At 36.1% G+C, this 15,317-nt stretch overlaps 1 protein-coding gene across 1 annotated transcript; it reads right to left on the bottom strand.

Moving 5' to 3' along the window:
* Positions 1-553: 553 nt before the first annotated feature.
* gfral (GDNF family receptor alpha like) lies at positions 554-11,789 on the bottom strand. Its single transcript, XM_051916892.1, has 9 exons — positions 11,562-11,789; positions 10,699-10,836; positions 8,686-8,838; positions 6,523-6,564; positions 6,092-6,419; positions 3,040-3,287; positions 2,747-2,941; positions 2,557-2,641; positions 554-1,453 (listed from the first exon to the last, which is right to left on the bottom strand). The coding sequence occupies exons 1-9, from the start codon at positions 11,590-11,592 to the stop codon at positions 1,372-1,374; spliced, it is 1,302 nt and encodes a 433-aa protein (XP_051772852.1). The 5' UTR covers positions 11,593-11,789; the 3' UTR covers positions 554-1,371.
* Between the last annotated feature and the right edge of the window lie 3,528 nt (positions 11,790-15,317).

Below are 15,317 nucleotides of genomic sequence, written 5' to 3'. Positions count from 1 at the left end.
TAATAAGCAACTAGTTAAAAGACCCTAAAATATAGTGTTACCAAGAATTTTTATAAAGCATACAGGCTTGAGGTAAAATGTTACAAAAGAATGTCCAATGAAATATACACAATGTGTTTTTGTAATAAAATACTAAGTATAATAAATGCAATCTACATATTGTTAAATATACATCAATATAAGTGAGTTTATGAAAAAGCATGTTCATCTTCAACACTGTTAAAGCCTCTGTGATAAAAGTTTAAGGGGTAAGACACCGACTTTGGTGAAACGTCTCATTAATGTCTGTGGTGAAGTTTCTAATGGTGATTTAGTGTGGTCCTGACACTGGGGTTCAGGAAACACATCATTAGACTTAAAAACATCTGGATGGAGGTGTTGAGTGTCGGCAGGAATGGAGACAGGACAGACTGATGTTCCCTGATGAATATCAGATGGGCTGAAGAAGACAAGAACATATATGACCTCTTATCAGAGGCTTTCCTCATGCTGGCTATTCATCTTCCATAACTCAATAAAGTTAAATGAGTGAACTGACATCAGAGACTCTGAATGTTGCTCATTAACACTTTATTTATAGTTTATGCCCTGAAACAAAACCAGAGTAGCACATTACAAAAAAATAGCTGCATTGAACAATATTGTGCAATACTGAACTACACAAAACCCAACTCATCTATTGGTTTATTGGCTTGGTTTCTTTTTCAGTGAGGAGAATTGTTTCAGGTATGAAAATTACAATATGTGTGTGTGTTTGTGTGTGTGTGTGTGTGTGTGTGTGTGTGTGTGTGTGTGTGTGCGTTTTTGTGACATATCAGGACACAAATTTGTATAATGACATGGGTATGACATAGGTATTACAAGGAGAGGGTGACTTATGAGGACATTACCCCATGTCCCCATTTTTCAAAAAGCTTATAAATCATACAGAATGAGATTTTTTGAGAAAGTAAAAATGTGCACAGTTTCCTGTGATGGGTAGGTTTAGGGGTAGGGTTGGTGTAGGGCGATAGAAAATACAGTTTGTACAGTATAAAAACATTACGCCTATGGAGAGTCACATTCGCAAAAACAAACGTGTTTTAACCCCTTTAATGTAATAAAGGTTACGACTATAATTGCAAATATTGAAAAAGAAATGTCACCTTTGGGATGCTCTGGTTAACTCGACCATCAGTCTCCATCACAATCACAGTTCCCAAAAAGGGAATCTGCCACTTTTCACAATCCTTTCAATTCCCTGTAGGTAAAATCAAGTTCTTCCCCTCTTTTTCATTACAATTCACAATGAAATATTAATATATAACTACAATGTGCAAAGTATCAGGAATATAACTGCCCCTTAAAGAAACCAGAATTTTATAAAACTACTCAAATAATAACAGAAGACAACATTAGAGATTTTGATTGATGGGCCTCAAAAGTTGGTTTTTCAGCAGTTTGGTGTATTCTCCTTAAAAGAAATGCAAAAACAATCATTAGTAATTGTGGTAACACTTTAGTTTAGGGTCCAATTCTCGCTATAACTAGTTGCTTATTAGCATGCATATTACTAGGATATTGGCTGTTTATTAGTACTTATTATATTAGCATATATTAATGCCTTATTCTGCATGACCATATTCTACATCCCATAATCCTACCCAATACCTAAACTTAACAACTACCTTACTAACTATTAATAAGCAGTAATTAGGAGTTTACTGAGGCAAAAGTCGTAGTTAATAGCTAGTTAAAGGATTAGTTAAATGAAAATTAGCCCAAGCTTTACTCACCCTCAAGCCATCCTAGGTGTATATGACTTTCTTGTTTCTGACGAAGACAAATGGAGAAATATTTATAAATATCCTGATGCATCTGAGCTTTATAATGGCAGTGATGAGCTACCAAATGAGTATGAGCTGAAGAAAGTGTCTCCATCCACATCCATCCATCATAAATGTACTCCACATGGCTCCAAGGGGTTAATAAAGGCCTTCTGAAGCGAAGTGACTGTGTAAAAAAATATCCATATTTAACAAGTTATGAAGTAAAATATGTAGCTTCCGCCAGACCGCCTTCCATATTTTTCAAAAAGCTTATGATGTATGTCCTACGCCTTCCCTATTCAACTTACGGAACTGATGCAACGCCAGTTCTATTTTTTCCATAAGTTGAATATGGAAGGCGGTCTGGCAGAAGCTACATATTTCCGCTTGAAGTCCGCTTCAGAAGGACTTTATTAACCCCCTGGAGCCGTGTGGAGTATGCTTCAGCTCATACTCATTGATCCCGTTCACTGCCATTATAAAGCTTGGATGCGTCAGGATATTTATTAATATTTCTCCGATTGTCTTCGTCAGAAATAAGAAAGTCATATACACCTAGGATGGCTTGAGAGTGACTAAAGCTTGGAGTAATTTTCATTTGAAAGTGAACTAATCCTTTAAGAGTGAGAATTGGACCTAATCTAAAGTGTGACCGTAATTCTTATATAATTAAGTGAAGATTAAGTAAAAAATTCTGCTCTACATTATTTGGTGTGCATTATAATGCATTAAACTAATGACAACTTACCTCAGTCTGAGCAAAACAAGGCTGACAATGAATAACACCACCACCATTAATGCAGAGATATAGATCAGTAGGTACAACAGTTGATCTGGTAAACAAAAACAATATGTTTATTTACACCAACAATAAGGTAATGTAAAAGGAAAAGTGCATTTTTAAGGCAAAATCCCACTTTTTAAGTGAATCAACTCACCACTCAGCCACTGCTGCTTAAACCTTGATTCATTGGTTTGTTGTTGCCCATTGCTTGAATCATCGGATTGTCCACGTCGGACAGTTTCACCACCTAACCACTGCAGATCAGCATTTGGTGTATTGGTTGGTTGTCGCCCAATGTTTGATTCATGGGATTCTCCATGTCGGAAATTTCCTTTGGTTCTTGAGAGCTCTATGATTTGAATGGTAAAATCAGAATACATCAATCACAATGAGACTGTGCCAGCAATACTTAAAGTGGAATATGGTTAAACTAGCCAAAGTACTTACTGAAGAGGGACTTGTCTTGGAAAATCTGTTTCAGCTCATTGCACTTATATTGGTCATGGTGATGTAATCCATCACAAGTACAGGGGTGATGAAGTACTGAACCCATAGTTTCCACAAATGCCACCCTGCATTGAAGGTCTTCCCCAAGAAAGTTGTCAGGGTTTAGAAGATTTAGCCAGTCACTCGTCAAATCATATGCAGAGTCCTCTGCCTCAAAACATTTGGACAGGTACCTGTTAAATATCTGCCTGTGAAGAGCAAAGAGTTGGTTTTAATCAGCATCGTCAACCATGAGTGCACCCAGCTTTCCTAAAAGTTCTCCAGTCAACCGGAAACACCATGCTTGTCAACCAGCTTCATCATCTGGCTATGCAGCACATCTACAGCAACGCAACTCTTAATCTGTGAGTATTTCACAGTTTGGCACATTTGTGGCAGATCTGTATGAACTCGTACCGTCTCCTTTGTAGGTTTTCGTATGATTTGCTCACCCACCCGTAAGGGTTTTGTTTAGGAGTCGACCTTCATGGTCACATTTTGCCTATATTTTGTATGTTTATGGCTAAGGCCAGAATGTAAACTCACATTAGTCTTTTCAGCAAGGAAACAATGATTTACACAAATGTGACATGAATCAATCAAAGATGAATGGGATACGGCATTTTTTCAACAATTTAAGGCAATGCAAGCAGCATGAATCCAGCAATAGAGATAAGTGTCTTTTGATTTCTGCACTCGTTTCATCTCACACTTACTGGCCAGCGGCCACATTGGACTCTACTGTGTGTGGAGAATCATTTTACTTTACAATACTTTTCTGGGTGACTTACTCAATTCAATTCAATCTTTTTTACAATAGATATCATTCCAATGCAGCAATGAAATCCAAAGCTGACAGTGCTAAAGGAAACTTCCTAAGATGCTTAAGTAGATGAGGAAGAGCAAGATATCTAAATTCACAGTACTTATAAAAGAGTAGGCGAAAAGTCCCTGGATGACCTACTACTCGTGGCGAGTTTCTGAATTGTGCATACGATGGACACTTTACTATCCCATGAGGCCAAGGGAGAGGATTTATGAATGGAGGTGAAGCGATGCAACTGAGGCTGGTAAGTCACATGATAATGACAACATGGCGAATCTACTACGCCAGATTTAATTCATACTGTACAAATTCATACTTTATAGAACATACTTTTTTAGTGGCCACGAAGTACAGGTTATTATTTATTTAAAATAAGGGTCCCACTTTATATTAGATGGCCTTAACTACTATGTACTTACATTTAAAGTAGTCATTTGATACAATGCACTTATTGTGTACATACATGTTTTTACATTGTACTTACATTTTAAAAACACCTGCATGTAATTACATCTGTAATTAATTTCTGTAATTACATTTATAATTACACTGTTGACCCATCCCTTACACCTTACCCCTACCCTTAAACCTACCCATACCACCAAACCTGTCCTAACTTTACCCGTATCCCCCTCAATAGCAGCAAAAGTGTACAATGAACACAATAAGCACATTGTACTTATTTTTTTGAGGTAAGTACACAGTAGTTAAGGACACCTGATATAAAGTGGGACCAAAATAAGTATCTAGTCAGAGAGTATGCAATTTCAGACGCAGCCTTTGAGTGTTTGCTCAACTCAGCTTGATGCATGAAACCCTATTATGAAGGATGTTGAACTATGGTTCTACAGCTCAATGTAAGTAGTACAGTTGCATGAATAAACATGGGAACCACTTGCAGAATCTGTGAAAATGTAAATAAGAAAATAAGAAAACAAAATAAGTGATCATACAAAATGCATGTTTTTTTAAATATATTTTATTTAGTACTTTCCTAAGTAAGATATTTTACATAAAAGATGTTTACATATAGTCCACAAGACAAAAAAAAAAAGACAAAAAAAAAAAAATAGCTGAATTTATTAAAATGACCCCGTTCAAAAGTATGTGAGCCATTGATTCTTAATACTGTGTGTGGTTACCTGGATGATCTACGACTGTTTGTTTGTTTTGTGATGGTTGTTCAGGAGTCCCTTGTTTGTTCTGAGCAGTTAAACTGAGCTCTGTTCTTCAGAAAAATTGCAGATTCTTCAGTTTTCCAGCATCTTTTGTATATTTGAACCTTTTCCAACAGTGACTGTGTGATTTTGAGATCCATCTTTTCACACTGAGGACAACTGAGGGACTCAAACACAACTATTAAAAAAGGCTCAAACATTCACTGACCCCCAGAAGAAAACATGATGCATTAAGAGTCAGGGGTGAAAACTTTTGAACAGGATGAAGATGTCCAAATTTTTCTTATTTTATTGAAATATCTTTGAATTTGAATTGTGTATTTTGTTATGTGTTTTGCATATTTGTTCAGAGGGTTCTCTTTTGGCCTCATTCATCAATCATTAAGGACACTTCATCTGGACTATGATTTGAACTTGTGTTATACACTGTTGTTGATGATTTCCTTTTTCGCTGGACTGGTGCCTTGTTATGGTTTGGAACACTTCATGTTGAATTTCTACTCTACAACTATTGAACTGTTGGAATACTGCAAAATACTCACCTCTTAGCTTAACTTGGATTGGTGAGAAATTGTTTCTTTCTTTCTTTCTTTTAGACATTCTACTAACTATAAGTAACTTTGAAACTACATGTCAACTAACTCTCATTAGAGTATTAGTAGACTGTTCGGGTTAGTAGAATAAGTTGACATGTATTTGCAAAGTTACTTATAGTCAGTAGAATGTCTGTTGAGGAGCATCAAAATAAACTGTCAGCAGATATTAAGCAGATAGTCTACTGATACTCTAATGACTGCTAGTTGACATGTAGTTGCAAAGTTACTTAAAGTTAGTAGAATGTTTAAAGTGGACTATCGAAATAACTGGGCATCCCAAAATATGACTTGTCAAATAGTAAAAATTAGTTTGGGGAGAAGCGCTATAATTTGTTGATAGAAATGCTGTTCTACTAACATGTCCTAGAGTAAATCATGTTGTTAATGCTTTGCCATCAATGTTCAGGGCTAACCTGCACAATGCATCCTCAGAGCAGCTGTCCAGCGCCTCCAGGCAGGTCCAGGGTGTCTGCGACTGGTCGTTCACACAGGATCCAGAGTGTAGAGAGGCCTTCATCTCCTGGCATTCGTGGTCTTCTCCGTCACAGTCACAGAACACCAGTCTCTCAGCCACATTGTGAGGAAGAGCCGAGTAGAACTGCCTCATTGCCTGTCTGCACTGGCTGGGGTTGCATTGGTATGCGTTGCACTCCTGGACAAATGGCACCATCCGTCTGTTACAGGCTTCTTCCCCAAGACAAGCTACTGTCTCTTCAAGACAGGATTTGCTTGTGTGGTGTACTGTATTGAGGGGATGAGAGTGTCCAATGAGGGGATCACAGCATGCATGCAGTTATCAGTTTACAAAAGACTTTTGTGTTCTATGTACAGACTAAGATCTTACCACTGGCTTTCCATTCTGCCTCAAGTCGCTTATTTTTTTGAGCTGGAAAACATTAAAGGAATAGTTAAAATAGACGAAAAATTAGAATTTTGTTAGCATTTACTCGCTCTCATGCCATCCCAACCTGTATGTAAGTCCTTATTCACTGATAATCTTCCCTTTCACCAAAGCTCAGAATTCTTCTGAATTCAAAATGATCCAGCGACGCATCGCACCAGGTCAACTTTGCCAAGTTCCTTGGAATAGAAACTTGGAATATCCTAGCTAACAGGGAACATTCCCATAACTTACTAGTTAGGTTATGTAAATGTTAGGACAAAACATTCTTAAAATAATGTTTCTGGAACAGTGTTATAATATATGATATATGTTCTTATAATTTTAGAGGAAATGTATTTAGAATGATGTTCTTGGAACATCCTTATGATGTTATTTGTACTTGATGAATGTTCTCATAATTTTGAGACAAAACGTTCTTAGAACAATGTTCTTGGAACGTCCTTATGATGTTATTAATATTTGCTGAATGTTCTTGTAATGTTAGCAGAAAACAGTGTGACAATAATGTTCATGGAAAATCCATATGATATTAGTCCTCTTTGATGAATGTTCCTATAATGTTTGGAGTAACACTTTAGTTTAGGATCCAATTCTCACTATTAACTAGTTGCTTATTAGCATGCATATTACTATGATATTTGCTGTTTATTAGTACTTACAAAGCACATATTATTCTCACTATTACTTATTAGCTAATACCTAAACTTAACAACTACCTTACTAAATATTAATAAGCAGTAATTAGGAGTTTATTGAGGCTAAAAATTGTAGTTAATAGTTAGTTACTAGTGAGAATTGGACCCTAAATTAAAGTGTGACCTGATGTTAATAGAAAATGTTCTTAAAACCAAATGTTTGGAATATTATGTATAATGGATGAACTAAATCTGAGGAGAAAACTTTTTTGACCATTATTCTCAGAAAGTCAAATATTAGAAGGATCAGCTAACAGGGAACATTCTCGGAATGTTTTCAAAATGATAGAATGGAATGTTCTTAACGTTCTCATAACCAAGAAGAAACTTTTCTTAATTGATGAGCCCATTGACTCCCACAGTATTTATTTATTTTTGTTCATACTATGGAAGTCATTGGGGCTGTTTGGGGCTGTTTGGTTACCAACATTCTTCAAAATATCAAAATACGTTTTGTGTTCAGCAGAAGAAAGAAATTCATACAGGTTTGGAACAACTTGAGGGTGAGTAAATGATGACAGAATTTTAATTTTTGGGGGGAAATATCCCTTTAACACATAAAAAAAAATTGGACATTTTAAATGTTTAAAAGACATTTTAACAGAAATCACTTTTTCATAACTTAATGGGAATGTTAACAAAATGTTCTTAGATTTTTTTTTTTTTTTTTTTTTTTTTTTTTGTTATCTCGGATAGTGCACAAGTCATAGTGACTACATTTATGGCACTTTCATGATTCCTTCTTATTTTATTTCTTTTGTATCCTTTTGGGGGCTTGGCAGCCATAGTCACTCTAATTTGTATGGAGAAGAGCTGAATGCAGATTCTTTAAAATCCTTTAAAGGTCAAGTGGATTTTCATGGGGCCTCGTTTTATAAATATGAACATTGGCGTGGATTTTAGCGCACACATACTTCAGTTCACGTGCACAGTTCAAATTTGTGCGTATGCACATTTTATAAATGAGGCCCCTGAAACTGTTTTTCCAAACAGTCCTACCCAAAACTCGTGGCATGCTGTCAATTACCACAGACAGCAACTCAACCCTCAATTAGTAAAAACAAGCAAAAAGCACGTTTACAGTAATGCACTTACAATGGATGCACATGCATAACTGCTCAAAGTGGACAATAAGATATTAAGGTGGTGTAAAAAAAAAAAAAAAGGATTATTTTCTGTAAAGCTGCTTTGAAACAATATAAAAGGCACTACATAAAGCTGACTTGACTTGGCATTGCATGTTAAATACACATTGATTTAGACAAGTGCATTACTGTACATGACATTTTTAATTGTTTTTACTGAGGGAATTGAGTGAAAATTGTTGGGTGTGGTAATCACCATGCCACAGATGTTTCATACTTCCATTATTTATATTGCATTATTTAAAGTATATGTTACGGTATACCCAAGCGATGCTGGCACTGAGAAAACAGCTGTTGTAGAGTGCCGCATGGATCCGGCCCAGAACACACACACTTTCCCAACGCAGGTGAGTGGCTTAACATCATCTGAAGTGTGGCGTTACAGACCTTGGCGTCAGTCGGGTGGCAGCTTCCATCTTTCCACAGAAATGAAAGGAGACAAAGGAGAGCAAAGCAGCCTTTACTAGAAGAACTTTCAACATGACAGCTTTAACATGAGCGAACTCTTAACGGGTGAACTCCATTCATCTGCATCATACAGTGTGTTCATGAATTTTTAATAGCTATTGTATTTGCTGAAATAATGATTGTTTATAAAGTCTACGATTTCTAAAGTGCTCAATGGTTTCCCAAAACTATTATTATGGTCAAATGTATCAACATGACAGTCAATATCATATGTGAATATGGACTGATGATCTCATATATTGTTATCCCCTTTGCTTCCCTGAGGCCACACACTCAAGCACAGTCAACAAACAACTTCAGCGTCCCCTCAAGCTAGAGCTCTTTTCTTCCCTCGCTGCACATACGGCCACAGTTTGAGTCGTGCGGTTTGCTCAAGGCTATTGCTCTTTAATCCAGTTTTTGCCATCACAGTGATGGGACGTTTCACAAGGTAGAGGAGACAGGGTTTGACATTAACAAAGGTTAATAAATGGTGTAAAAATGTATTTCTTATAGTTAGTTCATGACATGTTAACAAATGCATTAACTAATGTTAACAAATAGGACCTTATCATAAAGTGTTACCACTTTCTCTTTGTTGAATATCTCAGAATAACCAAACTCAGTTGAAAATGCATTAGCACATGTCACACCTCTCTTCATCAGTTTGCATTGGCTGCCAATTGCTGCTCGCATCCAATTCAAGGCTCTAATGTTTGCCTACAGAACATCCACTGGCTCTGCACCACTATACCTAAACTCACTACTTCAGACCTATGCGCCCTCCAGAAGCTTGTGTTCTGCAAGTGAACGGCGCCTTCATCCCAAAGGGGCACAAAATAACTCTCACGGACCTTCTCCTGGTCTGTTCCTGACTGGTGAAATGACCTATCCGAGCAGCTGAGTCTTTAGCCATTTTCAAAAAACTGCTAAAAACATATCTTTTTCATCAACACTTGACCCAGTAATATTAGCACTTACTTTTTATTTATATTTTACTTTTCTTTTTTCGATTTCTATTCTCTTTCTCCATCTATTTGTATTTAAAAACAACAACAACAACAACAAAAAAACCTTGCTACGAGCACTTTACTGATGAAACTGTGACTTGACACGGCACTTACATACTGTTGTACTCATGTTGATTTGATTGCTTCTACTATTCTCATTTGTAAGTCGCTTTGGAAAAAAGCGTCTGCTAAATGACTAAATGTAAATGTGAAATGACAACATAATAGATTTATAGTGGTTAATAATCCTGTATAGCATGTACAGTATGTCTGTGTGTCAGTGTAACTTTAGTATCATTGAGATACTATTATAGGTTTTATAAATATGTGTTTTCCGTTTTAATTTTAGTTTGTGTTTTTATAATTTTTAGGAGTTTTTTAAAATATATATTTTTTATTGATTTTTATTTCAGTTTTTAGTCTTTTTAAGTACATCCAGTTAAACTAAATTAAAATGAGAAAATGTTGCTTTGGCAAGTAGTTGAAATAATAAAAAAAGTAAGTGTTTAATATTTTATTTCATTCCAGTTAACGTTTATTTTATTTCAAGAATGGTTTTACTTTTAATTTTAGTTGTGTATGCAGAAGTAATGTTCAAATGTGCTATATGTAATTGAATTATTCTTATACTCAAGCCTAACACCAGTGTGCCAGCCTCCCCCACTCACCTCAAAAGCTTTAATTTTTAATGCCTTGACAAAATCAACTAGTATGAATCAAGAGAGCAAACATTCAGGTTTTTACAGTTTTTGTGACAGCACCCAGTTATTAACCCCATGCCACCAGCCAACCCCGCTCCTATCCCATTAAACATTGTACCTTTATAATTACAGATATCTCTGAGGACAGCCTGTTCACTTCTGCAGATGCGTGGAGAAACACAAGCATCCATGTGTGAAGTGCAGTCTGGAGTTCTTGATGTGTCAATGCAAACTAACTGGTACAGCAGATGAGACGCTGGAACAGAAAATTACATTCATAATTGGCTCTTCCTTAATGCAGCGAGAAACAGCAATCTACCTGTTCTGCATGGAGGCACCAAAAGTCTTGTAAAAATGCTTCCTTGAAATTATTTGTTCTATTGTAAGGTATATGCATGACAAACTGAGTGAAAAACTGATATGATTTTCAGTATTTGATGCGTCCCATTTGGTTGAATGACAGCAACACAAAACCTCATGATCCTTATCATCCATTACAACTTAAAAACGTTCTAAAGAGCATCTTTATCTGTGCACTGAAAAAAATGGTACAGGACTTAGGAAACAATTTTCACTTCAAAACTTGCTTGTAAATTTCATACATAATTAGAAAGAAACCACAAGTAACATATTGAATTAAACATGAAATTTTTGAAGTAGAAAGACTGAAATAGTATTTTCTTGTAAAATGTACTCCAATAAACAAAAAACTTTCTTATATTTTCCCCTCCCAAAGCCTGAAACTTTATTTCTTTATTTTTATTTTAAAAAATAAATTGTAATGCACTTACACCTCATGCGAGAACAGTTTTTAGTCCCTGTTTCACTCCAAGTGCAAGATAAAGAAACACTTGGCAAATGTTCAGGCACAAGCACATGAGAAATCAATTTCAATAACTCCATCAGAAGAACTTACAAGATCAATGAAGCCCTGAACTGTCAAAAGCTTACTAATCCTTAAAATAGATCCTCTATACTCACCAATGAGGAAAGCAGCTTTCATGGCCTTCATGTGTCTGATGGTGTTGGAGTATCAGTGTTAAGCACCTGTGCGAGTGAACAGCTCCGCTTCAGCGCACTCTATTCACCCCAGCATGACGTCATGGTGCTAATGAATAATCCCTCAGGTGCGGCGCTCCGTGTTGAATGTCACTCACCTGCACTGCCGCTGTGTAATGAGGTAATGAGGGTCGGTTCTTCGGTCAGTGGCTCATATTAAAGACATTGAATTGTTAGGGTTATATCTAAAACTAAACAAACACCACTAATCTTAGTTTCAGCATCAGTCAAGCCCAAAAGGTCAAAAGTCCTGAATTTTTTGCTGTTGTAGTGTTGGGCAATAGTGTAAATAGTAAACCTGTTACCCAGGAGCGCTTAAGCAGCAGGGTAATGTTGAAACTTGCTACAGAGTTCACTGTTCAGCTTTTTCTGTCAGCAGTTTAGAATCAGAACCAATGACGATCAAAATCAAAATTAGATCAGCTGTGCTTAAATTCGGAACAATGACACTCTTGCTCTTAGAATAAGAGAATAGAATAGAATATAGAATAAGTGATATTGCTTATTCTATCTTCTAAACCTAAACTTCAGATATTACTTTTTGCATTTTCAGTTTCATTCAGACATTTAGTATGTTTATTAAGCCAACTACTTTATCTTGCTGCTTTCTGTAAGGGTACGTTTAAATGACAACGGTGTACTAAATACTGAAAGGTTTTTCCTTTGTTTTTCACATACAGATGAGAACATTGTCAAAATGATCCCAATTCACACAGATCTACAAAAGCGACCAAAAAAAAAAAAAACTATTCTGCTGCCAGGCCAGTAGTTGGCGATGTCGCTTTGTAAAGAAACACTCTTCGCCTATAAACTGAACACGTAATATGCATGCACATGACGTCACCTTTTTTCACAAATTCACATTTTTCTGGTTTACACAAAAACAATAATTATATTGTTTTCAAAAACTTGCACTTTGAAACCCATTTTTAAAAGTTTGCATTTTCAGGCCTCCGAAATGTCGTTGTAGTGTAAATAAATGGCCAAAACGCATAAAAAGTTTTCCATTTTTAGTTGAAAACTGTGTCATGTAAACTGACCCGTAAAGCTTCTTTCTACTGGCTACTTTCACTACATTTATATGTATTGATTTAGCATACACTTCTATCCAAAATGATTAAAAAATGAGAAGCTAGCTATTCTGTATCCATTTTATTTGTATAAATGCCATTGGTTCTCTGTATGTTTTAGACAGTTAGTAGAAAGTTAAAAATGAGTGCTTCTGACAAAAATATAGTAAAAAAAAAAAAAAAAACAGCAAAAAATACCCTTTTGTCTGAGGAACAGAATTTTGTTTTAAAGTGCTCCTATTATGGATTTTTGAAAATTACCTTTCATATAGTGTGTAACATAGCGTTAAGTGAATGAAACATCCTGCAAAGTTTTAAATCTGAAAGTGCACCGTATATAAAGTTATTGTCTCTCAAAAGTAAGAGTCGACTCTGAGTCAATTAAACGAGTCGTTTGTAAAATGAATCCCAAGCCGTTTTGTTGTGACGTCACAATGAAACATTAGCATATTGCCTGCCCACTTATTGCACGCACGCCAGGGAAAATTCATTTTTTCAACAATATCAAAGCAGTACAATCTTTTGTTGTGTTCCCGTCATTTTACTGTCGACTGCTTCTCAAACCTCGGGGAGTTTAACGCAGGATTCACAAAATGCTTGGTCTTAAAATATGGACCAATGCCCAGTTTATTTGGACCAGCTTGCTCCTCTGAAACTGTAAGTATGATTAATATTTGATGTTTATATTTTCTAGCAATCGTTCAAAATTCATAGTTTTGTATGTTATGTTGTGTAACGTACACCCTAGTGTGTATGTCTCCTGCTAACCGGCTAACTCATGTTTCTGTAGTTCTGCTATTCAGATGTGGGTCCAATATCATCTAAAAATGTGTCAATTAATGCAGATTGCCTGTCTTATTACTTGGAGTACTGATCAAGGATGGAGCATGACTTTTGTTTACAAAGTGTAATGCATTATCAGCTATTCACGTTTGTGCTCGGCTAACGTGGGGGTTTACAACATAGCGCGGCCCGGTTCGCTTACATAACTGTAAAACAAACTGCGTTTTTTATTATTACAGTAGAGTGGAGCTCTATCTGTGTTGTAATAGGATGTTAAGATGTTAGTCCACGCTAACTAGTTGAAGTATTTTCTCTGTAAACAGTAAACACCCATTGTAATGTCAAACAATGATATAGCCATTTTTTTCTTTGTTAATAGTTACGAAAAAGTCTGTACACATCTGGCCTAAAAGTTTATCTTATGTTGGAGGTTTTCAGCTTCGCTTGGCATTCTGATAAAGTTCCCCTATAAAGTATATCACATCTTATACATAACGCAAACTTACCATAGAGAAATGTCCTACTCCAGTGGTGATTGCGAATCAGTTTCTGGTTGATCAACTACTTCAGACGTTTCATCGTCGGACTCGAGCTCTAAATGATACAGTAAAATCGATGCTAACAGAATTCTGTCTATACAATGTATATAATGTCTTGCGAATTGATAGCTGTCATTCAGTTATGGCAAGCCGTGCAGTGCATAGACTAATCACAAAGGATTGGTCTACTGTGCGCACTGCTGAGAACTGAGGTGAAATTAAATGTATATTATGAGAAAACTAAAGTGTTTTTTGACCTTGCATGCATGTAAACCTGTTGTAGGAGACTCCCAAAACAATATTAGGAACATTTAAAAAGGAATAATAGGGGAACTTTAGTGTAAATAAGCACTACAGTGTAGTGCCTGTCTTGTATGACTGCACTGTAAATGATTTCTGTTCACAGTAATATACTGTGTTATCAACAATTCCCTACTATTGAATGTGACAGACTCATCATGAAGATGAAAGCCCACAAGAGTAGCCTATATGGTAGGTTTTTTTTTTTTTTTTTTTTTTAAATATGTTTTATTCTGATGTTATTTGCAAGCTATAAAGCTGCGTTTTAATTAATACGTTTCCGTAAAAATATCTGAGCGTTCATTTTCTCCCCTTTTCCTCTCACAGCGTCGTGACGATGAAAGTCCTAGCCTATGTTAAATTGGTCGGCATACTTTAAAACACATGTAGTCGCCTTACTTTAAATTATACAAATGTTATTTGCAGGTATAAATACGTTTGAGTTCATAAATATCTGTAAGAACACCGGAGCGGGTGCTCATTTCCCCTAAGCCGCACTAACTAGCACTTTCCTCCCGCAGCGGCGCTGGCAGACCGGCTGGACCATCGTGAGACAGGCGGGAAAACTCGTTGTGAAGACGAAAAGCCTAACGAAAACACGAAAAACTACGTGAAATTGGTAGGTCAACTTTAAAACACATGTAATCGGCCCTTTTTTTTTGTACCACTGTTATTTGCAAAGTATAAATACGTTTGAGTTAGCCTAATAAATGTCCGTAAGAACATCGGAACATGCTCCTTTCCCATTCAAGCAATGCTAACTAGTATAATTAGCATTAATTTTGAAAAAAAGAAAAAAAAAGTGTAGCTTTAATGACAAAAACTTCCACAAGAAAACCCTGAAAAGACAAGCTCAAACCATCAAATGTTTCCATGCTAGTTAGTGCTGGTTTAGTGCTGGCAAATCATGCACAATTACTTGTGTTGCTATTGTTTATTTCTTTATTTTTGGATTGCACCCACATAGACAAAAGTAATTCACATTT

This window comes from Ctenopharyngodon idella, chromosome 13, assembly GCF_019924925.1.
Source record: "Ctenopharyngodon idella isolate HZGC_01 chromosome 13, HZGC01, whole genome shotgun sequence".
NCBI lineage: Eukaryota > Metazoa > Chordata > Actinopteri > Cypriniformes > Xenocyprididae > Ctenopharyngodon > Ctenopharyngodon idella.
This window is presented reverse-complemented; position numbering and strand designations above follow the sequence as displayed.

Coding starts and splice junctions, on each gene's coding strand:
- gfral (XM_051916892.1), bottom strand. CDS start 11,592: ATGAAGGCCATGAAAGCTGCTTTCCTCATTG. Junction 10,837..11,561: donor GAAAGCTGCTTTCCTCATTG/GTGAGTATAGAG, acceptor TTTCTGTTCCAG/CGTCTCATCTGCTGTACCAG. Junction 6,420..6,522: donor GGCAGAATGGAAAGCCAGTG/GTAAGATCTTAG, acceptor CCCTCAATACAG/TACACCACACAAGCAAATCC.